Source organism: Calliphora vicina, chromosome 1 (assembly GCF_958450345.1).
Source record: "Calliphora vicina chromosome 1, idCalVici1.1, whole genome shotgun sequence".
NCBI classification, from domain to species: Eukaryota; Metazoa; Arthropoda; class Insecta; order Diptera; family Calliphoridae; genus Calliphora; species Calliphora vicina.
The window spans coordinates 165,260,713-165,286,108 of record NC_088780.1 but is presented as its reverse complement, the minus strand read 5'-3'; the positions used below and the strand labels follow the sequence as shown (position 1 = coordinate 165,286,108).

The following is a 25,396-nucleotide window of genomic DNA, read 5'->3' as shown; positions in this document are numbered from 1 at the left end:
TAAGCAATTAAATTTTTTCCGTTTATTATGTGGAAGTAGAAAAAATAAAAAAAACTGAAAACATTTGACTTAAACTGACTGTAAAAATTGTACAGATTTTTTTTTTCTTGATAATTCTTGTGATTGTTTTTCCTTTGAAAACATTATGTTTTTTTGTTTCTTATACTTTTAATATTTTTTTATATTCTTTGCACTGAAACTTTTACTTCTGTTTTTCTCGAGACACTCTATATCAGGGTAATGTGACACTTGCAAATTACAAGTCTAAGAGAATAGAAAGCAATTAAGGCGTTTAGCATAATTTATTTGAAAAAAAAGAAAAGAAAACTGTAAAATGTGTAAAATATCATTTATCATTATAAAATACTAGTGGACCACCCCGTCTTCGCCCGGTAGCATTTACTAATGTTAGTTCTTCAAGTTTCTCCTACGCCTGTTCTTATTTATTTGCAAATAAAATATATAAATTTGTACTGCATACTTTAGTGAGATTTTTATAACAGTTGACTGGACTCAAAAAAAAAATCAGAGTTTTACCCGGAATTTTTGAATTTTTTTTCTTTACAAACCATATCCTGAAAATTTCGAATCGAATAAAAAAAATCAGCCAAATCGCTCTAGCCGTTCTCACGTGATGCCATTACATACATGGACCATTTCATTTTTATATATATAGATTACACACAACATGTTGCTAGCAATTTTTATGTACAAATATTTTTAAGGATTTTATATCTGCAAGCAAAATGTTGCTGGCCACAGATTTGAAATTAGAAAACATGAAGTCGATGCTCAATGTATTATTTCATTTTTTATTTATTGCTTAGCAACATTTTTGATTCATATATTTGGGTGTATGACTTAAAAATGGGGGATTTATGAAATTTTATTTTGAAACAGTTGCACAATATAAATCTATTCAAAGTATTGCCCATTGTTAGCTATGACATTTTCCCATCTTTCTGGCAACATATGAATTCCGAGCCAAAATAACTGTTCATCTTTTCAGGCCAAGATTGAATCAAGCCAATATCGGATACTCTGTTTCATAGTGAAGCGTATCCCCGAGAGAACGTTCTGCATCGATCGGAACAAATAGCATTCCTACAGGGCAAGGTCTGGCCTATGAAGCTGGTTTGGCCACATATTCTGGGCGTTTTCTGTCAATGCTCACTTTAAACGAATCTGTTGTGTTCGGTACAGGTTCTCGTTGACATGTTTATTATGTCTATATATGAACTAGAACATTAACAAAGTTGAAAAATTGTTGCCAGCAACATGTTCAATATATATGCTTTAATTAATGCAACATTTGAAATGTATTGGTGTCAATATTTTTAAAATGTTTCTGTGACCATAATATAAACATTTTAATAATATTGCTAGTAACAAATGTTGCTTTATGAAAGAGCTATTGAAATTAAGGTCATGTTGCTGCATTATTTTTAGCCACATGTCAAACATGTTCCAAGTAAAATTATTCTCCTAAAGCTAGATAGATATGTTCGAAGTCAACTGAAAAAATGTTTACCAACAATAATTTTAATTTTGTGAGCAACATGTTGAAATATAAAAATAACAAAAATGTGAAAATAATACAAGAAAAATGTTTTTATTTTGGAAAATTTCAATGAAAACCAGAGTGCAAACTTAAATGAAAATGTTTGAATTCATTGACATATTTTTTTTACGTGACATAGAACAGATTAGCGAGCTTAAGCAACTTTTTTTTCTCTGCAACATGTTGCCATAATTAAAAAAATATTTTTTACTCTAATTGATTATATAAATATTCTAAAAAAGCTTTTAAATAATTGTTAGCAGTATATTGCAAAATAATTTATAAAATCCCATGAGCTATATAAAATCTAAAAGTGCTACACACATTACAAGACTCTAGTAGCATTAAATGAATAAAATTTATCTAGCAACATGTTGCTAAGTAAAATTTTAAGACAAACACTTAATCTTAAAGGCTGTGTAGCTTAAAAACAAACCCTTTTCTTAACCAATAATTAAAAGCGTACCCCAAATTCGTTGCATCCTCTCACCAACACCTTTACTACGAGTTTTTCCTTTAAAACATCTTCAACATCTCTTCAAACTTGACATTATTAATTAAAGGTTAATGCTTTATCTTGATGCACAGCATTTTCAACAGAAACTCGGTAAGAAACAGAAACAGATACAAAAATAAATAAAAACATGGGTAAAAATCAGAAAAAATAAGCAAAAAAAAAAATAAAAAAAGGAGCACAATTACCCGAATGCGTTGTGTTTTTAAGCAGGTGATAAAGCACGAAAAGATTGTCTTTTGCGGCAGTAGAAATTGTTTTTAAAAGAGGTTGACAGAAGGAAAGTACACAATTTCCCTTTTTATTTAACTTATTTGATTAATTTCTTTTGAGTCTCAGTGTACTTAATAAAAAAAGGGGGTTTAAGGTAAATATTTTAACACACATTACTACACAAGCTCAGATATAAAATAAATACTGCTATCTTTAGCACATTTTTTAAATATTTAAATTGCATTACAATGGTTGATAATAATCAAAATCTAAGCAGGTTTCTATTAATTTCAAAAGAGTTTTACTTTTAATCAGGTTCTTTAAGAAAATTTCAAATAAATCTTAAGATTTTTTTGCTTTTTAAATTGTGTATGTCAGTTATTTTAAGTTAAAAAATGTGGGTTTAATAAATTTAATTCTAAATTTTCTTTTTTTATCTTATTTTCTTTTAGGCGGCAAATGAACGTTTACGACATTTTCAAACATTAAATGGTGGTCATCAGCACAGTTTCGAAGAGACAATTCACCGGGTAAGTACCACACTTGAGAAAATAGTAAATGTCCTTGAAGTATCATTAACACCAACACTAACACTTGCACAAAACACAAAGTTTTGAAGGAAAAAATAAAATAAAACAATTTTGCAGAAAACTATTACTAGAACAACTCGTTAAGGAAAGTAACTTTTCAAAAATTCACTTCTTCCTTTTATAAAAGGTTCATTATTGATACATTTGTCTGTATGGTTGGTTTTTTTTATAGATTAATCAATTTAAGTTTGGGGTTTGTTTTTCTGAACTTCTTAAACATTTAAAAATTTATTTTTTGTTTTTGTTTTAAATTATGACTTTAAGAAAAAGTTTTGTTTTTTTTTTTCTTTTTTATAAAATGTTGCTTAGCTTTGTGTCATTATAAAGTTGTCATTTAATTTATTTTTACTTTGAGCATGTTTCTTTTGCTGTTTTGTTGAGAGTTGCTTCTTCAAAAAAACCGCAGCATTTAAAGACGACACTAAAGTTTAATTAAAACAACGCACAGACGCATACTTTGTCGTTGCCGCTGGCCAAGTACTTTTTTTAGGTTGAATATAAAGACCATTGCAGTCAAGTCAAGGCAGTCAAGGCAGTCAAGGCACAGACTAAACTAAACTACAACTAAATGTAGACCTTTTGTGAACCCGACATATTTTCATATTCCTTTAATCTTCTTTTCCTTTTATGAGCCTTTGCTAGCACAACAAGAAGACAAATTTGAATGTCTAACACAAATAGAAATTATAATGCGTAACGCATTTACATGCATTTGCATAGAGAATGACAGACAGACGGACAGTAACACAAATTGCTAGTCATTCACACAGGAAATCTAAAGGACTTTCGCTCATTTCTTGATATTGACATTAAAATCCATGCTGTTATGTAATTAGAATAAAAGGAAATGAAATGTCATTAGTTGAATGTTAGTTAGAAATAAGAAAAAGAAGTTGCTACAAAGAATTAATGTTATAACCTGCAGCTGTAAAAAAATTTATTTTTTTTTAAGATTTTCATATTTAAATGTATTAGGAGAGGAAGCAAGTAGTCAGCCGTTTGCTTATTTCATAATTGCTACAAACTTTCATGGGTTTAATTGCTGTGAGAAACGGGCATTGTTTTTCATTATTTTAGCTGTGGCAACATGTTGCTGGGATCATTTTAATAGTAAAATCGTATATACATGTGTTTTGCAACATATTGAGCATAACTATATAAAATATAAGCTTTTTTTTATGCTCAATTCTTATAAAATTCATAGTTGCAACATGTTGCTGTTAATATTTTAAGAAAATTATTATGAAATTAGCTATGAAAATACTAATTTATAAATACTCTATTAATTTCAACAAGTTGCTGGCAACATTTGAAACATATTAACAAAATTGTTTTCGAGAGGCATCAAATGTGTTGCTGGCACATTTAAAAAATGTTGCAAATCGTTAAGAAATTTAAGTTAAAATGTTGCTGCGACATTTTGATGGAAAAATTTTAAAATGTTGCTGCAACATTTTTATCTTCTGATTACATTATTATCTTCAAAGAATTTGTTCTTTTGTTGAGGAAAATAATTCAAAATGCGATATGAAAATTTTAACTCGAAATGTTATTAACAAATATATTTACATCAACATGTTGCTAGTAACTTTAAAAACAATTGCTTTTTTAAATGCAGTATTTTTTAACATGTTTAGCTTTTATTTTGAAACATTTGTACAATATAAATTAGTATTCAAAGTATTGGCCATTGTTAGCTATGACCTTTTCCCATCTTTCTGGATTCTGAGTCAAAAGAACTCATCTTTTGAGGCCAACAACGAATCACGTCAATTTCGGATACTCGGTTCCAAAGTGAAGCGTATCCTAGATAGAGCGTTATGCATCGATCGAAACAAAGTAGTCGGACGGGGCACGGTCTGGACTATAAAGATGGTGAGGGAAACCTCCCATCCACTTCATTCTAAATACTTTGTAACAGGTATTGCTACATGTAGTCTAGCGTTGTCATGGTTTCATGTCTGGCCGCATTTTCTGGGAGTTCTTTCGGAAAATGTTCGTTTCAAACGAATCAGTTGCGTTTGGTACAAATTCTATATGATGGTCTGGCCAGATTTCAACAGCTCATAATATATAAGACCCTTTTGCTAACACTAAATACAGAGAATAATCTTAGCGCCATAAATATTTGGCTTTGGTATCGATTCGGCTGGTTGACCGAGATTCACATACGATCTCTTACGCTTCGGCTTATCGTAATAGATCAATTTTTCATCACAAATAATGATTCTGTGCAAAAATAATTTTCCTTTACATCGTTCAAGCTGCATTTCACATATACAAAATGGTCTTTCAAAATCTCTTAGCTTAAATTCCTATGGTATCCAATTTCCCTGCTTTTGTATGAATCATGCTGCTCGCAAACTTTTTGAAATTGCTGCTTGAATAGCTTCCAATGATTTTGCAATTTTTGAATTAATGCCTTCAATTCTTGGTCTTCAAGCTTTTTTTGCTGGCCTGTGCGATCTTTGTCTTCCGTCTCAAAATCACCACTTCTGAACCGTACAATGCTCATTTCTTATGTTGGTACACATTCAACATAATGTGTATAATGGTGAGCAATTGGTGTGCTTCTGTAGCACTTTTTTTTTAATTAAAGAGGTAAAGCAAAACTTCCCTCAGATGATGGTACAAAATTCGAAATTTTCGAAGAAAAAAAAACTGTTGTTGTTTACACTATAATGTTCAATAACTAAGTGAGAATAAATGACAGTCATAACCGCGTTCAAAAGATACGCCATCCCGCATTATTCTTAATATTTTAAGGCAATATAAAATATTTCCATTACAATTATTTTCCAGTCGTTGTTACAACAATTTCCTTATTTCCAATAAATATATAAATATATGATTCTCACTTTTTAATTAAAACTTTTATGCAGCAAAAGAGCTCATAAATTTTATTACGTGTCAACATTAATAAAATCGTAAACATATAAATGTATGACTACATTTATTTAATATATCAACAAATTGATCTGGGAGTTATAACATTTATTTTCAATAATGCATATTTCTTGAAATTTATATTCATTACACAACAAGTATAATTTCGTATGCATTACAATTTGATTACATTTCTTATACATATTTTTCGCTTTTGTTTTTTTTTTTTTGTTTCTTGTGCAAAGTGTGTCTGTTCATTTGGAATCCAATGATTTTAATAAAAATGTTATTGTTACGTTGCTGTCATATTCATATTTAATATACAGATATGAACTTTAGTGCAAAAACCAGCAACTACAACAATTTTCTTACATGCAATATAAATGAATTCCCCCAACAATTGCATGAACATACATACTTATACATGTAGTATATATAGACACTTAAACACACACATAAGAAACAAAAGAATGTTAAGGAAAAACAACAGCAACAACAAAATATATAAAACAAGAAAAACATTTAAAAGTTCATTGCCGTCAGTATAACATTCATTATTAATGACAACATAACGCCTCACTAACTTGAATTAAAAATACGAAGAATACAAAAACAACAACAACTATTCATACATACAACAAACATCAATACACACTTAGAAACAACAACAACTACAACATCAGCTACCTTCAAAAAAACAAAACAAAAAAGAATATATAGAAGAACCAACACCCAGAAACTTTGTGACACCTTTACTATAAGAGACAGTAGTAACAACTACTACAGCATCATAATATTTAATGCAAGCAAACTTTTTGTTGTTTTTGATTATAATATGAACAACATACAACCTACACCTTGTTGTTGCCAGAAAACCCCCCAACAACAACACCACTGGCATCTCCAACATACTCGTAATGTTTAAGGCGAAATTGTTTGTGCTCTCGCTCTTTGTTGAATTCCCTCCTCTATCATTATCTCTCTTGTTTTTATTTTTTTAAACAGGGAAATCATTAAACTTACACCATTATATTAGAAAAAGCAACTAGAACAACAACGACAATAGCATGCATGTGTAATGCATATGTGTGCATTTTTACTTACACAGCAGCAGCAATTTAGTAAGTTTTTTTTTTGTGTGGAAAATAGTGTTTTGTCATTCTTTTTTGTAGTGCACAAATTTCGTTGGGGCTCCTAAAAGTAGACTCTAAAATATAATAATTTTTCTCATGCATACGTAAACTTGTTTGGGGGGGATTTTAGTTTTGCAAAAATAGTGTTATTTGAAAATAAGACCAACTAATTTGGATTGATATTTAGCAAGTTCTTAGAATATTCTCAGTTGACTTGGAAAAATAAAACGAGAAAAACTTTTAATCGAAAATAGTAAAATACAAATGTTTTAATGATGAAAATAAATACTCAAAAGAATTCTTCAAGCAATACACAGTTTGTCGATTGCAAAATAAATACATGTTAATGTAGAATCTGTGCTAAGCTTTCAGATTGGCTCATACAAATATAACGAAAACTGCAGGTGGTGCTGCAGTCCTTTAAAGTTGAACGCCAATAACACTGGTAAGCTGGCTATTGTAACCTTATTAACAAAGTTGGACTGTTAATATTAATTATTTCAACTTGGAAGTTTTGGCAATATGTTGCTGTCAACATTCGAAAAATAAAGCAAATGTAAAATTTTTGCTCCAGCCTGATTTACATTGGAATTTTTTTTAGCATATTTTTTAAGTAAAAACTTGTCAGTATGATTTATTATAAATTAGTTGACCCGCCCGGCTTCGCCCGGTAGCATTTACTAATGTTAGTTCTTCAAGTTTCTCCAACCCACATACACCTGCCTGTTTTTATTTATTTGCAAATAAAATATCTAAATTTTATACTGCATACTTTAGGGAGCTTTTTTATTACAGTTGACTGGACTAAAAAAAGATCCGAGTTTTACCCGCAATTTTTTTAATTTTCATCTCCTGAAAATTTCTAATCGAATAAAAAAAATCAGCCAAATCGCTCCAGCCGTTCTCACGTGATGCCATTACATACATGGACCATTTCATTTTTATATACACAGAGAAAACAGATTCGTGATAGCAATCGAATTTGTTGCCAGTCGAATGATTCGGTTGCACACATAGAATTTTTCAGTTCTAACAACAGAAAGTCAGTTGATAAAGAAGAATTTCAGTTGAGGCAACCAAACTTTAGTTACCCCTTCCAAAATATTGTAGCCACAACTGTAAAATTCGGTCACTAAGACAGAATCTTTCTATTGGCAACAAATTCGGTTGCTATCACGAATCAGTTTTCTCTGTGTATATATAGATTTGTGAAAAATATGTTGCTGCAACATTTTAATGTTTTATTAAATAAATATTAGTTATTTCAACTTGAATGTTTTGGCAACATATTGATGTCAACATTATAAATAAAATATGTATATAAACAAGTAAGAGAGCTATATTCGGCTGTGCCGAATCTTATATACCCTTCACCAAATTATACTTCAAAATAAAAATTTTAAATATTTTTAGGTCAACAAAATTTATTTTTTTTTCCAAAGTTGTTTTTTTAATTTTTTGTAATTAAAATTTTTCGAATTGTTTTTTTTTAACTTTTTAAATTGTTTATACCCTTCACCTTCGTGACCTATATCTGGATTACTAAGTCATTAATATAGACAATATGGATATCTAATGATAGATATTTCAAAGAACTTTGCAACGACGTATATAAGACCATAGTAAGTTGGACCTACAATGGGTCAAAATCGGATAAAATATTTTTAACCCGAATTTTTTTTTCACCAAAAAAAACCAAAATTTTTTTTTTTTAAATTTAAAAAATCCAATTCGAAAAAAAATTTGTTTCCAAAAAATGAAAAAAAAAATGTTCACCTAAAAATATTTAAATTTTTTGTTTTGAAGTATAATTTGGTGAAGGGTATATAAGATTCGGCGCAGCCGAATATAGCTCTCTCACTTGTTTTTTTTGTTTTTTAAATTTTTTTTTTAATATTTAAGGTTTTGAATATATTAAAGGTTTTCGGACTCTCATAAAGAGTTTGAATATAGTAGGTTCATTTCATTTATTTTTTCTGTGACTGTTGCCGGGAATCTTTCAATTAAATACAGGTATGTTGTATTTTCAAACTACTATTGCTGTGCTGGTAGGGAATATTCTATTATTGGTAGGGAATATTCTATTATTTCTACCACGTTTGTTTTTAGCACTACCTTGAGTTGGTCCTCTTTACCATTGTTCAAGATGTTTTTCACTTGAGCTACAGTTGAAAGTAGAAAACAGAAACCTTAAAAATCTGCTTAAATTGTTAAGCTAAAGGCACTTTGTCGCCACTTGTACAAGATGCAATGCCAGCACCCCTCTACCCCAAAACAGCAACATTATTAGGAAAATGACAAACCAAAACAAAAAATCATCATCATCATCCCTGTTAAGACTAAACAGGCAGCAGGCCTTGCAACATCAGCCAGTATGTATAAGCAGCATCTTCCTTTTTCATTGGGCTGCTGCTGTTATTGTTTGGCAAATTTAATGTAAATATTTTCTTGTTAGTGTAGAGCGAGGGGTTGATATTTTTTGTTCCTCTTTTTTTTTTTTTTTTCTGTAGCTCCTACATATTACTTGTGTAAGTATTTTGTTTTTTTCTTGTTTGTTTGTTTGCTTGTCTCCAGCATGTATGTACATATTTTCTTTTAGAGACTACATGTGTATGTTTAAGAGTATGTGTTTTGTGTCAGTCTATGTGTGTTTTAGGTTGTTGCAATGTCACTTTGCTTTGCTGGCTACAAGGAGGAGCAAGAAAAAAAAGTTTTTCTTAAACTTCAAAAAATATATATCTTCTTGTTGTCGTCGACCTACAGCAAAGACATGATACACAATTTGTTCATCTTTTTTTTGTATTTAAAAAGCAAAATGGGAAGTTGAAATGTGGCGGACTTGCAGAGATGCCTCTTTGTATGAGTGTGTATATGTTTTAAATGTCTTGGTTAAATGCTTTTTGTTTTTCTTTTTTTTTAATTTATTTTTTGTCTTTATATTGAAGTTCTTTTAATATTTTTTGTTTTAATTTTTGTTCAAAGTAGAAAAAAATACTTGTCTTTTAAATATATTTTTGTTTCATGTGGTTGTTTGATGGGTTTTTTTTGTTGTTTATGGTTGTGTTTATAAAAAAAAATTGTTAAAACACAGGTGATGAAATTAAATTTTTGTTTGTTATTGAGCAGAAAGTTTACATTTTAATTATTTTAACATTTCATAATCTCAAACCAGTATTTTGAAGTAAAATTTATTTGAAATCTTATTTTAAAATCGTTAAATATCTTCTGAGAAATGTTTTGATTAAGGTGAAGAACATATTGTAATATAGCATTTTGTAATTGATTTACTATGAAATGAAAAATTAATTTAAATTCTATAAAATTTCTTAGTGCGTTTCAATTGATATACTGCCATATGTATGTGCATTTTTTATTTTTTTTCTAACTCGTGCATCAATTGTTTTGAACATTTCTTTTCAAAATCCCATTATTTGAAGCCATAAAACGAAACGTTTGGAAGCGTAAGAAATTTGCATGAAGAATTCTGCGAAAATGATTTGAAATTTGAATAATTTCCATAGAATTTTATTTTAACGTTTGTCGTTTCGTTTTATAAAACGAGTCCCTAAGTAATTATTTAAAAAAATTAAGAAACTATACATTTAACTATTAATTAATTAACTCCAACGTATTTTTAATAAATCATGGCATACTTTTAGGTGTTTTAAATTGTTTCCATAAACTGTCTGTTTAGGGAATCAGCGATGACATTTCCATTTTTTTCTTCTTTAAAATCCGTAGCCAAATTTAAAACAACACAAGAAGTTTTAAATTTTGCTATTGTTACATGTAGTTGTTGTTGCCAGCTGTACTATTGTTGCTGTTGACATGTTTGTGTCAAATCATGCTTAAACATTCTGTTAAAAATGCTTGTATGTTTGTTTTTATGTGTCGTGAAGTCAAATTTTCAACGTTGATACTTTTTGTTAGGGCTTTTGATGGGCTGTATGTACAGGAGGCAATTGTACTCAATTTTAGCTGCACTATAGGTTGCAGAACTAAATTTTCAGCAATGGTCAGAACTTTAATAGCTGATTTGTAAGAACTCTACAAATTCTTCTTTTCCATTTGTCTAAATAATTTACAAATAAACCTAATGTTAAACTGTAACAATGTAAACTAAGCCCCTGGTTATACCTGATAAATTTTTATCATGATAAACTTTAAAATGGTTGTCTAGATAAAAAATTATCAGGTATAGTCTCCATTTATTAGTATTATTGCTTCGTTATGATAAAATTGTTAGTGCTTTTGCCTGTCTATACTTGAGAAATATTTATCATAACAATTAATGACGTTTGTTGTCAAGACGAAGTTGTCTGAGCTAACAATTTTGTCATAACGAAGCAATAATACTAATAAATGGTGACTATACATGATAATTTTTTATCTTGACAACCATTTTGACGTTTATCATGACAAAAATTCATCAGGTATAGACAGGATGTTAGACAACTTTGTCTGGACAACAAATGTCATTTATTGTTAAGATGAATATTTGTCAAGTATAGACAGGGGGTAAAGAAATTTGAAAATTAACATTTGGGTTGTATCTTCTATCGGTTTCTTAAGAAGTTTTCGTAAATTTCGTTCGAATTCGTTTTCAGTTCGTTTCAGTTCAAAATATATTTCAAGCATTGGTATTCCTAAGAGTGTTATTTATCGTTTCTATAATTTGTAGCCATATTTTCTGGGACCTCCTAACAAATGTGTTAATTCTGAATTTGACTTTTTTAGCCCATAGTGAATCTTTAGTATCTCATACAAAATATATGCATTTCCTCTTCATAGAAATTTAAGATTTTTTTTGTGAGTCCAACTGCCTCTCTGTCCCTCTACTCTTTTAAAAACAACGTGACAGACACACAAGCTTCAGTTCCTAGTAGGTTCGGTTCGTTTATGTTAGTTTTAAACTAAATAAACAAACAAAAAAAAAAACTATATAATAATTTCTTTAGCCTTTTAAATACTGCATGTCCCGTATATTTAAGATGTTGTATGTTACAATTTGGTATGTTTTTGTCACATCTGCCGCTATTACTTGATGATGCTGCTATTGCTTCTTCATGGCTTTTTTCTCCCATGCTTTTTTTTGTTGTTGTTGTTAGTAGTGGCTCGTGATGTTGCACGTTTTGTATGTAAATGTTTGCTAAAAGTTTTTGACACTTTTCTTGTTGTTCCCAATTTTAAAAGTGTTTTTTACCATATTTTTTGTTGTCGTTGCTGTTGTATAGTTGTGTTTTAGTTTCTTTTAGGATTTTTTTTGCTCTCCTTACTTTGTTTAGTTTTAGTGTTGTGTTGTTTTTTATGGGTTTGTTTGAAGTTATTATGATTTTGAGTGTGTATCTGTGTGCTGCATGATGTTGTATATTCCTGTACTTAAATTGCCCTGTTTTTTTTTTGCACTATATGCTTGCAAGTGTTTGTTAGAATGTACATACACACACTTGTTTATATTTAGAATAGTTTCCTGTCTGTCTGGCTGTATTTAGAAGAATGTTTATAGGTGGGTGTAATTTGTAGTGTTTCAATCTCTAGTCGTCCTGTTTTCTTTTCGTGTGTTTTAGTTTTCTCCTTTTGTTAGTAGTGTCTTCTTGTTGCATGTTCGAGTACAAGTGTCTAAGTTGTTTTGTATTTGTATACACCGCACTTTGTAAATTGTTTTACACTTGTGTCGTTGCTGCTGTTGCTGTAACTTAAGTATAGGTTTTTTGTCGTTTGTTTGAAAATGCCTTATCATTTAAATGCAATAACCAAACTATAAGTATACTTACACTACTTTGTGACTACTTTTCTTGCATATCATCATCAACATCGTCGTCGTCATGTTGTTGTTGTTTTTGTTAATGTTGCAGCACACCAACCCAGCAACAGCATCTGTATTACAAATTAACCTAAAAAACCTTGCACACATACAAATAAAAATTAAAAAGTCTTAAGCGTTTTGCCCAACTATCGTCATCTTTTTGCCACCACAAAGATTGTAAGCCTTACAAACAAACAAACAAAAAGAAAAACTTGTTTAACGTTGGCCATGCATTTTGGTGTAAAACCCACTACTTGCTAAAATATTTCTTTCATTTTCTGTTGGTATTTTTCTGGGTTTTATTTTTTGTATATTTTGAATTTTAAGTAAAAGTTTATTTTAATTAAGTATACATTTCAGTTGTGTGCGGGTGTCATAATGGTACTCAAGTGATTTTAAAATTTTGTATACTTTTCTCTTAACATTTCCTTTTTTTGTTTGTTGCAACATAAATTTTAATAGAAATTTATAACTAAACATTTGCATACTTTCTCAGAGTTTTAAAGGAATGATTGGTAGTTAATTATTTGATACAGAAATGCTATTTGCTTTAAATTCAAACATGGAATTCAACATGGATTTTGATTAATACTACACAGAGAAAACAGATTCGTATTGACAAAGGAAGTTGTTGCACACATAGAATTTTTCGGTTCTAGCAATAGAAAATCAGCTAATAAGGAAGAATTTCAGTTGAAGCAACCAAACTATTATTACCCTTTCTAAAATTTTGTAGCCACAACTGTAAAATTCGGACACCAAGGCAGAATCATTCGATAGGCAACAAATTCGGTTGCCAATACGAATCGGTTTTCTCTGTGCATTCTTTCGTTTTTGAAATGTTGATTGTAGTGAAAATAGAAACATTTTGTTTTATAATTTTTTTTGTAAAAAATTTACTTTTTTACAAGTTACTTTTTTACAAAAAACTAATTTTTTTACCAAAACTTTTTTATTGTTAAATGCTTTGAGTACTTTTGTAAAAAAGTAGTGTTTTTTTCTTTTTTTTAGAAAAAAATACTTTTTTTAAGAAAAAACTACTTTTTTTTAGAAAAAAATACTTTTTTTTAGAAAAAAATACTTTTTTTTAGAAAAAACTACTTTTTTAGAAAAAACTACTTTTTTAGAAAAAAACCTTTTTTTTTTTAAAAAAAACTTTTTTTTAGAAATAACCAGTGTTTAAAAAACTAGACTACAAGTAGTTAAAAAATTAATAAAAACTCGGAGTCAATAATTACTACTACTACTGCTACCTTCACATTTTGGTAGCAGTAGTTTAGTAGTACTAATAAAAGAAAAATGTAAAAGTAGCAGAGTAATTTATTGTCTATTGCTACCTTAAAAAAGAAAAAGTTTTGATGTAGCAGTCATTAGTTTTTTATTAATTCTGCTACTTTTAAAATTTAGTAGTAATAGAAGTAGCAGTTGAGGTAGTAGAAGAAGTAGCAGTTAAGTAGTAGCTAAGTAGCAGTTGAGATAGCAATAAAATAAGTCAAAAATAAAAATCTTCAGCCAAAAAAGTATATTATGTGTTGTTGTTGAGAATGTATATTTGTGTAAGTTGGTCGTGTTGTAAACAAAAGTTCGGCTTTTTTGTTATACACACAGAAAACACGATCTTTCTGTTAGCAACACGAACATCTGAGACGAATAAAAACGAATAATTCTTTCAAACTCTCTCAAAACAAAAACAACACACAGTGTTTAATTCTGTCAATTTTGGTGTTATGACTGAAGATTTTCTTTTTGACTATTTTTATTGCTACCTTAACTGCTGCATCAACTGCTACTTTACTGCTACATTAAAAATTAAAACTCGATATAGAGCAGTAGCAATGATTTGTATTTTTATGCTACTACTCCATTTACAATTCATGTTTTATTACTACTGCTCTGTTAAGAGTTTTATATTTTGAAGGTAGCAGTAGTTTTAAAAAAATAAGAAAACGAAAAAAGACAAATGCTACTGCTACCGCTACATACACTTTTTTGAAGCAGTAGTTGTAGCAACAGTTAAAAATTTGTTAGTTATCGTAGATTTTTAAACACTGGAAATAACTACTTTTTTTAAGAAAAAACTACTTTTTTTAGAAAAAACTACTTTTTTTTAGAAAAAAATACTTTTTTTTTAGAAAAAAAAAGATTCAACATTTCGATTTGTATATAAATTCCTTAAATAAATAAAATCATTCCTTCAAAACTCTGTATCTTATACTCAAAAGACTATATCGAGTGTCATAAGTATTTATAATTGAATTTTTGTTATTTCTTCCTTAAAAAAAATGTTATCATTACTTATTATTATACTTATATTTCTCATGCTCTTACTCGCATACAAACATACTCATTCTCATTTTTCGTTTGTTTTCTTTTTTACTATTCTAAAAATTATATTTACAGCTAAAAGTACAAGAAGCAATGCGTAAAAAGGAAAAATTTCAAAGGGAACATGAAGAGGTAAGAGAGACTAAAAACCAAAAAAAAAAGACATATTAAGTCGACTTGTATTTTAAATTTATATTTATGTAGGTATAAGTATATAAACACATACATAGACATATGAAAAATCACATACAAACATGTATGAGTGTGCAGATCACCCAGACACCCAAGTGTATGCTATGCTTTTTTATTAAATATATCTACATATGTGTGTGTATTTAAAAAAGTGTGTACCATGAGTGTGTATTTTATAATGAAGATATTAATGCATAATTTAGTTTTATAAGTATGTATTGTATTGCTGTCGATGTTGCTATTGCTGTCGTTGTTCCTATGGAATCTTGTGCATTAAAATGAAACTTTATTTGCAGCATGGGAACAACGAACGCACTTAGTATACACTTGTACACACACAGATATTGAACTTTTTTTTTTTTGCATAAAAATGTATACTACAACATCTTATTAGCGTGCGAACGTACGTACTAGCGTACGCATGAGGAATAAATAATATTAAATTCAAATTAAGTATACGTACGTATGTACGTACGTATAAAAGTGTATGCTGAACTCATGTGCAGTTGCACACCATTTTGCATAACTTGAGCAAAACTAAAGTAAATATGTAGTATTTATTTTAAAACTAAGAACGCAAATAGTTTGCATAATAGTTGAATAATTATTTTAAAACTATATATTGAATTAAATGTATGCAAATTGATAATAACGCTAGTGAACACCACCTGCTGTTGTGCTTGTATTTGACATTTTGTCGTTCATTTAAATGATTTTATTTTCTTTTTTTTCTATAATTATTTCTTAATAGAAACAATTAGATGATTTAAAGTGCTTTGTAGCAAGTCAAAATATTTGTGAGATGGTTTTAATGCTGTGAAATGCTTTAATTAGTTTAAGGGAACTAACAAGTTAAAATATTTCTTTCGTTTTTGTTTATGTCAAGTTTATTTGATATTTGCAAAAGAAAAGCTAGAAAAGGTAAAGGTATTTTGTTGCATGATGTGACAAATTTAAAATGCAATCTTTATTCAACTACATATATTTAAACTCGAGTGATTCATCAAGGAATTAATTCACGCAATAGTTTAACTTGCTACACAGTACGACACTCAATATTAAACACGAACCGGATGATATACGTCTGAAACAATAAATTAAATGGAGAAAAACTGCGTTTTCAGTTTTTCATTTCGTGATCCTGTTTTCTGATCATCCTACTATGTCAAATTTGGTGTCAAATGATCAAGAAGAGTTCTAAAATATTTCGTATTATTTTTATTTTATCCTGTAAGGATCAAAAGATGTCAAAAATGTGCTTTCAAATTTTAATCCTTGAATATCCTTTTAGATTTCCAATAATTTTTTTTAAAAAAATAGTGAGTTAAAGATCCAAATTTTGAATAACACATGCCAAAATTTCATCCTTTTACGCAACGAAGAAGACTTTTTAATAAACAAGTAAAATGGTATAGTCAGGCAAGCCCGACCTTATAATACCCTACACCGGGTATATGATTATAAAGAGTTTTCTTTTGATATGAAACTTATTTGTGTTGAATCTTATTTGAATACACACATTTTTGGTAGTGGGCCTTATATGGGAGCTATGGCTAATTATGGACAAATCGTCACAAAATTTTTTGGGATAAATTGCGAATATATGAAACATATTTGTGTTGAATTTTGTTGCGAAAATGTTGCTTATATGGGAACTATGGAATATTGTTGGCCGATCGTCACGAAATTTGGTCGTGAGAGTTTGGCTTACATAAAACATAATTGTGCTGAATTTGGTTTGAATATGTTTATATTTAAGATATTTATGAGAGCTTAACTATTTTCAAATAGGCCAATTGTAGGGGGGCTAGGATAAATAATGGGCTGATTCTAACCAAATTTAATAGTCTTTGTCATTGGGGCAATATAAAGGTTTGTGCCAAATTTTGTTGAGTTATCTTTAAACCTGCGACCTGTAGTTTGATGTTCTTTTGACATACAATTTGTCATTGTAGCAGGAGTATTTTTAAATATTTTTTGAAAAATGTACTTCCTTGAAACTTTGAAGTCCTTAAAAAAGGACACAGGATCACGAAATGAAAAACTGAAAACACAGTTTTTCTCCATTATATTTATAGTTTCAGACATATCATCCGGTTCGTGTCTAACGATTTTTTTCACTATTTGTCGGTCGGTGCTATCAATAACAAATCAATTTGACAACTGATAGTTTAGAATTGGTATAAATGGAGTTTGTCGACCTCATCCTAAACAATGAATCATATTTCCAACACTAGCTTTGTTAATAGGCATAATGTCACTGTGTGATTCTTTGAAAATGTTGTTGTACAAGCTGTGACAGTTACTGGTGATCGATATCATGTCATGATTACAGATTTATTTCCAAAGTGGATGATATTGGTGTGGAAAACATATGGCATAAACAATTAGTTAACTCTGTCATGTACTAAGGAGTGAGATAAATATTACTAAAAAAGAAACCACTACTAAACCTAGAGTTTTGATTTTTTTTATTTGATTGAAATTATTATTACAACTTACAAAAAATATTATTTATATAGTTCTAATCAATAGTGATGAATTTATGAACATTTTCCTGTTCGAACAGATAGTCCCTCACCGTTTAAAGTCTACCACACTTTTGGACACATTTTTCTTTTAACAAGAGTGCAATATCTCTCCACTGGCCTTAGCTCCAGGCTGTTTGGAGCATTTTCCTCTCCTCGTACCATAATGACAGGTTGCCAAATCAGGCCAAAAATAACTGGACACATTAAGAAGTCTTATGAGTGGAAGCATCCTCTTTTGTAAACATTTCTTGATGTAAATTTCGGTATTTATAGAGCCCTTTGTAACAAATGTTTGGCTTCTTTTGCCGCAACTGCATTTTCCTTCCATAGCAAAAACTTTTTGGGACAATTTTCTGCTTTTGGGTCCTAAACTTTTCGCCAACATTCCCTAGAGCATCAGTAACATAAAAATATTGAATCGGAATCTGCGACAAAATTTTCAAAAACATACGTTTCGTCATGCATTATGCAGCATGTATATTTTTATGCCCTTCACATTCGTGAGAAGGGAATATATAAGTTTGTCATTCCGTTTGTAATTTCTACATTTTTCATTTTCGACCCTATAAAGTATACATATTCTGGATCCTTATAGATAGCGGAGTCGATTAAGCCATGTCCATCTGTTTGTCTGTTGAAATCAATTTTCTGAAGACCCCTGATATCTTCGGGATACAAATCTTCAATAATTCTGTAAGGCATGCTTTCGAGAAGTTTGGTATTTAAAATCAGCAAAATCGGTCCACAAATGGCTGAGATATGAGGAAAAAACCAGGACAACCTCGATTTTTTACCTATTTTTGACCTATATCTGGATTACTAAGTCATTAATATAGACAATATGGATATCTAATGATAGATATTTCAAAGACCTTTGCAACGACGTATACAAAGGTCAAAATCGGAAAAAAAAAATTTTAACCCGAATTTTTTTTTTCACAAAAAAAAAATTTTAAAATTTAAAATTTTTTGTTGAAAATTTTTTTTCCAAAAAATTAAAAAAACTGAAAAAAAAAAAATTTTGTTCACCTAAAAATATTAAAATTTTTTATTTTGAAGTATAATTTGGTGAAGGGTATATAAGATTCAGCACAGCCGAATATAGCTCTCTTACTTGTTTTTTATAAAATTTGACTTCAATTTCCGTGCTCTGTCTTTGGCCTCCAAATTTGTAGCAGGATATATTTGAGCCTTGTATGTTTTTAAACTTGTATTGACTTTAACTTTTCGTACCAAATAGTCAGAGTACTGAGCTAACCTCACTACTTTCCTACCGTATGTGTTGGGAGCTCTTTTGGAAAATGCCATGGGCCATTCCTTTTACGGTTAAGTTCTCCCGATACAGTTTAATAATATTGGAGTCAGTTTGACGGCAAACCTTTATGGTCTGGCCAACTGGGTTTTGTTAAAAATATTTAATTATTTTAATACACACTTTTTTCTCGTCACTCATTTTAATCAGATTGACATCAAATGAACATCATTGACATTAAACATAATAAGTGGCATAGTTTTCAAATGTAACTTGATAAATAATCAAAAGGAAAAACGTGTGTTAAGGTTTTTTCGATCTCACTCCTTATCTAGTTTCGGTGATCAGAATTTGCCTTATATGTATATCGTGTGCTTTAACACAATTAGATTTAGTTTTATGGGGTTATTTAAAATCAAAGGTCAAAGGTCTATGTCAAAAAATCAACCACGCTTCCATCAAATGAAAAATGTCTACATAAGAGCGCGTCTGTGACAGCAAAGCTGTATAGCCCATTTGCCCGATGTCCCCCAATGATAAAAATCTGAGTTTTACTCAAATCTTTTATACATTTTGGGATACCCTTTAAAAATCCCTAGTTTAAACAGATCAGAATAGTCGAGCTGAAGTGGCGTTAACCAAACTTGCTATAAATATTCAAATCCATTTTACATGAAACTGAGTTATGTCCTTTTTGTCGCAAATAAGCATAATTAAGTAGTATGTAATTTTCTATATTTTCAAAATTTGCTAATTTGCAATAAATTTCTAAAATTAGTGTTATTTGCAATGTGTAAATTTCACAAACATTTAAATTAATTTGTTATTTATAATCCAATGTCTACATAAAATTTAAGCAAATAAACAACTTATTTTTAGTTAATTAATTTGATAATATATATTCCATTAATGAAACATATTGAACAAATATTTAATATTTATTACACACACACAAACACGCACACTTACACTTACAGGCAAATTTAAAATTAATAACCAAATAATAAATTACAAGACACACACTGGGAGCGTATGATGAATTTTATTTTAATTGCTGTCGCACAAACATAAATAAAGTATACGCACGAGTGAATGAGTGAGTGAGTTTGTGCATGTTTTTGTTTGTCTTGCCATTTTCTTATTATTTATTAAAACATATTATTGTCGTCTGTTGCTTTAATTTATTTTCACTGAAAAATATTGTCATAAATTGTTCATAAAATAAATGTAAAGAAAAAATGAGAGAGAGAGTGAATTAAAACTAATTTATCTTGTAGATACAAAAGAATGAAAGAAACAAGAACTGAAGGAGTTTAAAATTTATGAACACAACTGCATGACAGTCAGACAAACAACATTGTTATTGATATTGGCCTGGCTGGTTGGCCACAGTCCATTATGAAGTGTTGAGATTGAAAAGCTTTTTTTTGTCTGTCTTCTTGATTGTAAAGAAAAAAATTTATTTAATATTTATTTTACCACACAAACAAACAATACATACACTCAACAACATATACACATACTTGCTTCCATATATACAAAATTGAATACATTTATTTTAATTGTAAAGGAAGTTGAGGAGCAGCAGTGTTTGTGTGTGGGAAGCTGCTGTGTTAAGTGCTTTAGTTTGTTGTTTGGAGAAAAAAAAATAACAGTATTATTTAGCTCATTTGTTGGTTTTTGTGCTTTATAACATTATACATAGTTGTTACCATGTATGCTGGGGAATTTAGTGTCTTTGTTTATTTTTTTTATTTTATAGTTTATGTAAGTGTGTTAATTTGACAATATTTGCGAGAAAGTTTATCTCTGTCATACATCATGTTATATTTTATAATTTATTGCATACAATTTTTGTCATTCATACTTTTAGACCAACACATAAACACAACTTTTCACTCACACCCAGCAGTTAAGCAAGTATTCCATGTATCCCTTACAGACAAAAATTGTGACTAATGTCTCATCACTTGGCTAACTGCAATTTATATATATTGGGTCATTTGCCACGTATGAGCTCCAAGTAGTGCAGAGAGAAGTCAATTTCATACTATATTTCTGGTATTCTACTTAAGTGTCTCTAAACGTTTAATTTGTACTGCTCTTTTTGGTGAGTAAGTCGTACAAACTGGTTTCATACAAATTGTGTTGATATAATTCTCATACAGTTTATTTTCTGTTTTCGAGTGTCAAGTCAATTTTCACTTTAGTGACTCTAAATAACCTAGAATGTAGTCTCTTTAAAAGTTTATTGTGTACTATCCACCTGAAGTAAGCTGTCGGAAGCAGTAAAAGAAATTGGACTGTCTATGAGATGTCTTTTTAACTGACTATTTGAGATGAATTAGCAGCCGTACATGTTAAAATCAAGTAACCAGTTAGATAGCTAGTAGTGTATTCAATTAATCGGGTCTCTGGTTTAATCGGTTAATCGAGCAAATAATTAATCGAGGTTTAGATTTATTCGGTTAATTTAAAATTATTCGATTAACCGAATAATTTCTATTTTCATTTTAAATTGAAAATACAACAACGAATTTTGTGTACAAAAACATAAAAAAACAGCAAATAAGGTATTTGATATCATTTTTGTAAACATATCGCCTATTTGCTGCAACAACGTCATAACTCAAAATCTGTGTTTTATGAACTGAGTAATACAAAATATGCGCTGTTCTATAATCTTTCATATAGTTTTCAAAAAAGTCAATTATTTTTAATCGGTTAATCGACACAAATTAATCGGTTTATTTGTTATTTGAAAATCGGCAATTTCAAATTTTTCTAACAGTTAACCGTCCAAAATTAATCGATAAGACATACGCGTGTTAAAATAACTAGTTACGTATATAGTTATGTAACTAGTTGTCTCCCCAAATGTCAGGTAAATTCACTAGTTAGGGACAGTCTCCTAACACTGGTGGGTCCTTACTGACACTTGCACATAAATAATAACAATCACAATTGTACACCCACATTAACTGCACACTTAAACACTTTGCTTGTTCACACACAGACTCTCATACAGGCAAACAGTTATTCTCTTTTTTTTGTACTCTTTTTCTAATTCTCTGATTGTTTACATTTATTTTATTTATTTATATACTTGTTTGTGTGTTTGTGTATGCAATTACAATAACCATGTGCTTTAGAATTTATTTGTTTTTTTATTTTTATTTGTTGTTTTTTTTTTCTATTGTTGTTGTTTTGTTACTGTTTTACAGTCGCCTGTTTGTTTCATATGCATGAATGGGTGTTTGTTTTAGGACATTTCTTATAATTTTGTTTCTATTTGACAAAGAATCTTGACAAACTGTCCTAGATTTTGAAAAATTCTTCTAAATTACTGCTGTTTTTATTATTAAAATATAGAGTAGGATCTACAAATTTAATCGGTAACTAATCTGTTGCAATACTAGATGAGCTACATTGTGTCAAAGTTGGCATTAAAATGTTCTGGCATTAATTAACCATTGCAAATTGATATGTCCGCGACTTTTTTTAATTTCCCGCCTATTAACTGAAAGGACAATATTGCTCCTGACAGCAGGCATCTGTCAGTTGAGTCCTGCCAAAATGCACCATCAATTTCAATGGTAAACAATTGGTTAACTGAATTAAACTGATTAACGCCTAAGGAATGAGATCGAAAAAACATTAACACGTGTTTTTCCTTAAAACTATTAATCCTTTGTAAAGCATGTCAGTTATTATGTTTAATGCGAATTATATTCATTTGTTGTTAATCTGATTAAAATGAGTGACAAGAAAAAAAGTGCGTACTAAACTTATTAAATATTTTCAACAAAACCCAACTTGGTCCTACAAAAACATCGCCAAACCATCAAAGGTCTGCCTTTAAACTGATTGCCATGTTATTAAACAGTATCGAGAGAACTTGTTTGTTGATAGAAAACCTGGTTCATGTAGAAGCAATGATCCACATGATGTTTCTAAAGCCAATAAATAGAAAGCCTTTTCAAAATAGCTCCCAACACATCCAGTCCGGTTTGCTCAGTACTGGGACTATTTGATACGAAAAGTTAAAGCAGGTTTAAAAACATACAAGGCTCAAAAAGTTCCTGATAGAAATGCTGCTAAAATTTAGAGGCCAAAGACAGAGCACGGAAATTGAAGTCAAATTTTATAAAAAAAAATATACATGCTGCATAATGGATGATGAAACGTATGCTCAGGAAAATTTGTCTTAGCTTCTGGGTTAATATTTTTATGTTGCTGATGCTCGAGGGAATGTTGTAGAAATGTTTAGGACCCAAAAGCAGAAAATTTTCCCAAAAAGTTTTTGCCACAAAAAAAGCCAAACATTTGTTACAAAAGGCTCTATAATTAACGATATTTACACAAAGGAATCTTTACACCAAGGAAGCTTTACAATTCATAAGACTTCTTAATGTGTGCACTTATTTTTACCTGATTTGGCATCCCGTTACTAAGGTAAGCAAGGTCTTGAGTGGTACAAGAACAATAATGTGTTATTTGTACCAAGAGAAGCAAATCCTCCAAACTGCTTGGAGCTAAGGCCAGTTTTAATAGAGAATAGAAGAGCACAAAAAAGGTGTCCAAAAGTATTTTCGATTTTAAACGGAGATGGACTACCTATTCGAACAAAGTGACAGAAATCTGTATAAAAACCTTAATGGATGGGTTTCCGGAAAAAGATCATAATTTCATCCCTATTGATTAGAACTATAAAAATAATAAAAAAAAATCAAAATTGTAGGTTTAGTGGTTTCTTTTTTATTAACATTTATGTATGTTAAGATCTTTACGATCTCACTCCTTAGTTGAGGTTTCTGCACCCGAAACAATTTAAAAAAAATTCACGATATAGTATTGGCCGATGGGAGATTGAAAGTGCAACGGATTGTGAAAGCCTCACATGGCTCTGTGGTTTCAATTCTGAATGATCACTTGGGTATGAGAAACAAAACAGTAGAAAAAGTTAAGATATCTGAAAACTATTTGTGTTAAAAAAAACACCCTTTAGTTTAAATTTCACATACTTCATACAACATAGATGTTTTTTTTGAGCTGCACAATTAAAAAAATTGTCTTTGGCAACTTAACAATTTCTCTGGCTCATACCATCACCATCAGCAGCAACATCAACCATCTACAATTGTTTCTACACAAACACACCTACAGATAACAATATATGTGGCAATGTAAATGTATGTATTCATTTGAGTATGTGTGCATTATTATTTTATTGTTTGCAATGTTGCAGTTTTCTTGATTTTCCCTGCTGCTACCGCTGCTGCTGTTTGTATGTTTGTGAAACAAAAATATAAATTTTATATGGGAGTTTTCATTCAGTTGATATGTTTTGTTTGTTTGTGTCGTTAGTTTTATTTTGCTGTTGCTGCTGTCTTTTTCTGTATTTGTTGTTTTATTTTTAAACTTCAACTTCTATTGTTAGAGAAGACATTGTGACAAAAAATGGAGCAAAAATTATAGAAGAAACGAAATGAAACAAACAAACAAATATCTAGAATATATAGAGAAGAAGTATAAACAAGAGACACTTCTTATTGTTTGGTAAAAGAACACAAGTTAACTAGAAATAAAAATACACAGATACTATATTTACAGATATGCATACGTTTATGACTTTAAAGTACAGTGCCCCGATTGTTTTCCACTTATTTTAGGGGTTAATTGTTGTGGCAACAAATTATGCAAAATATTGTAGCAATAAAGACTCCCCTTTTTATAGTTGTTTAAAATAAAAGTAATAAATTTTATTCAAAAACTATCAGTTTTATTTAAAGTTATTTACACATATCATATAAGACACTTAATGAGTTTTTTTATCTACCCCTCTCTGTATTTCTTATATTGCCAGGGATAAAATGCAAGTTAGTCCTTAAAATAGTTGCAATGGCAAAGTGTTAATTTGTTGTTGCTGACATTTTAGTTGTAAAAACTCTACTTACTATTTAAAATTCTAAATTGTTTTCTATTTATTTGAGCTTAATAATGATTAACTTTATCTTAACTTAATTTACAATAAAATCCCACTGATCTCCCATTTCCACCTGTTGTTTTGTTGTATTTAATTGTTACTTCAAATAAAAACCAGATTCCTGGTGTGAATTACTTAAACAAATTACATTCAATGCAATTAAAATTCAGTCGTTACACTGTGCTTATACATTATTTATCTACTAACAAGAATAACAATTACTACAATTGCAAAAAAAATATAAAATAAAAGAAAGAAAGAAATAAAAACACATATTGCTTACATACAACAATACCACTGCAAGTAATTTCAGTTCCAACTTCAATTCTGACTGACTTTTATTGTGAACTTACTCTGCATGTGTGATTATATTCATATATGTATATATGTATTAGGGTGGCTCCTTT

At 29.6% G+C, this 25,396-nt stretch overlaps 1 protein-coding gene across 1 annotated transcript in view; it reads left to right on the top strand.

Moving 5' to 3' along the window:
* LOC135948654 (uncharacterized) overlaps positions 1-25,396 on the top strand; it is a 210,233-nt gene that overhangs the window by 144,989 nt on the left and 39,848 nt on the right. The window contains exons 6-7 of the mRNA XM_065498027.1: positions 2,741-2,818; positions 15,104-15,160. Of these exons, the coding sequence (XP_065354099.1) occupies positions 2,741-2,818; positions 15,104-15,160 (135 nt within the window). The remainder of the gene's footprint in view (positions 1-2,740; positions 2,819-15,103; positions 15,161-25,396) is intronic.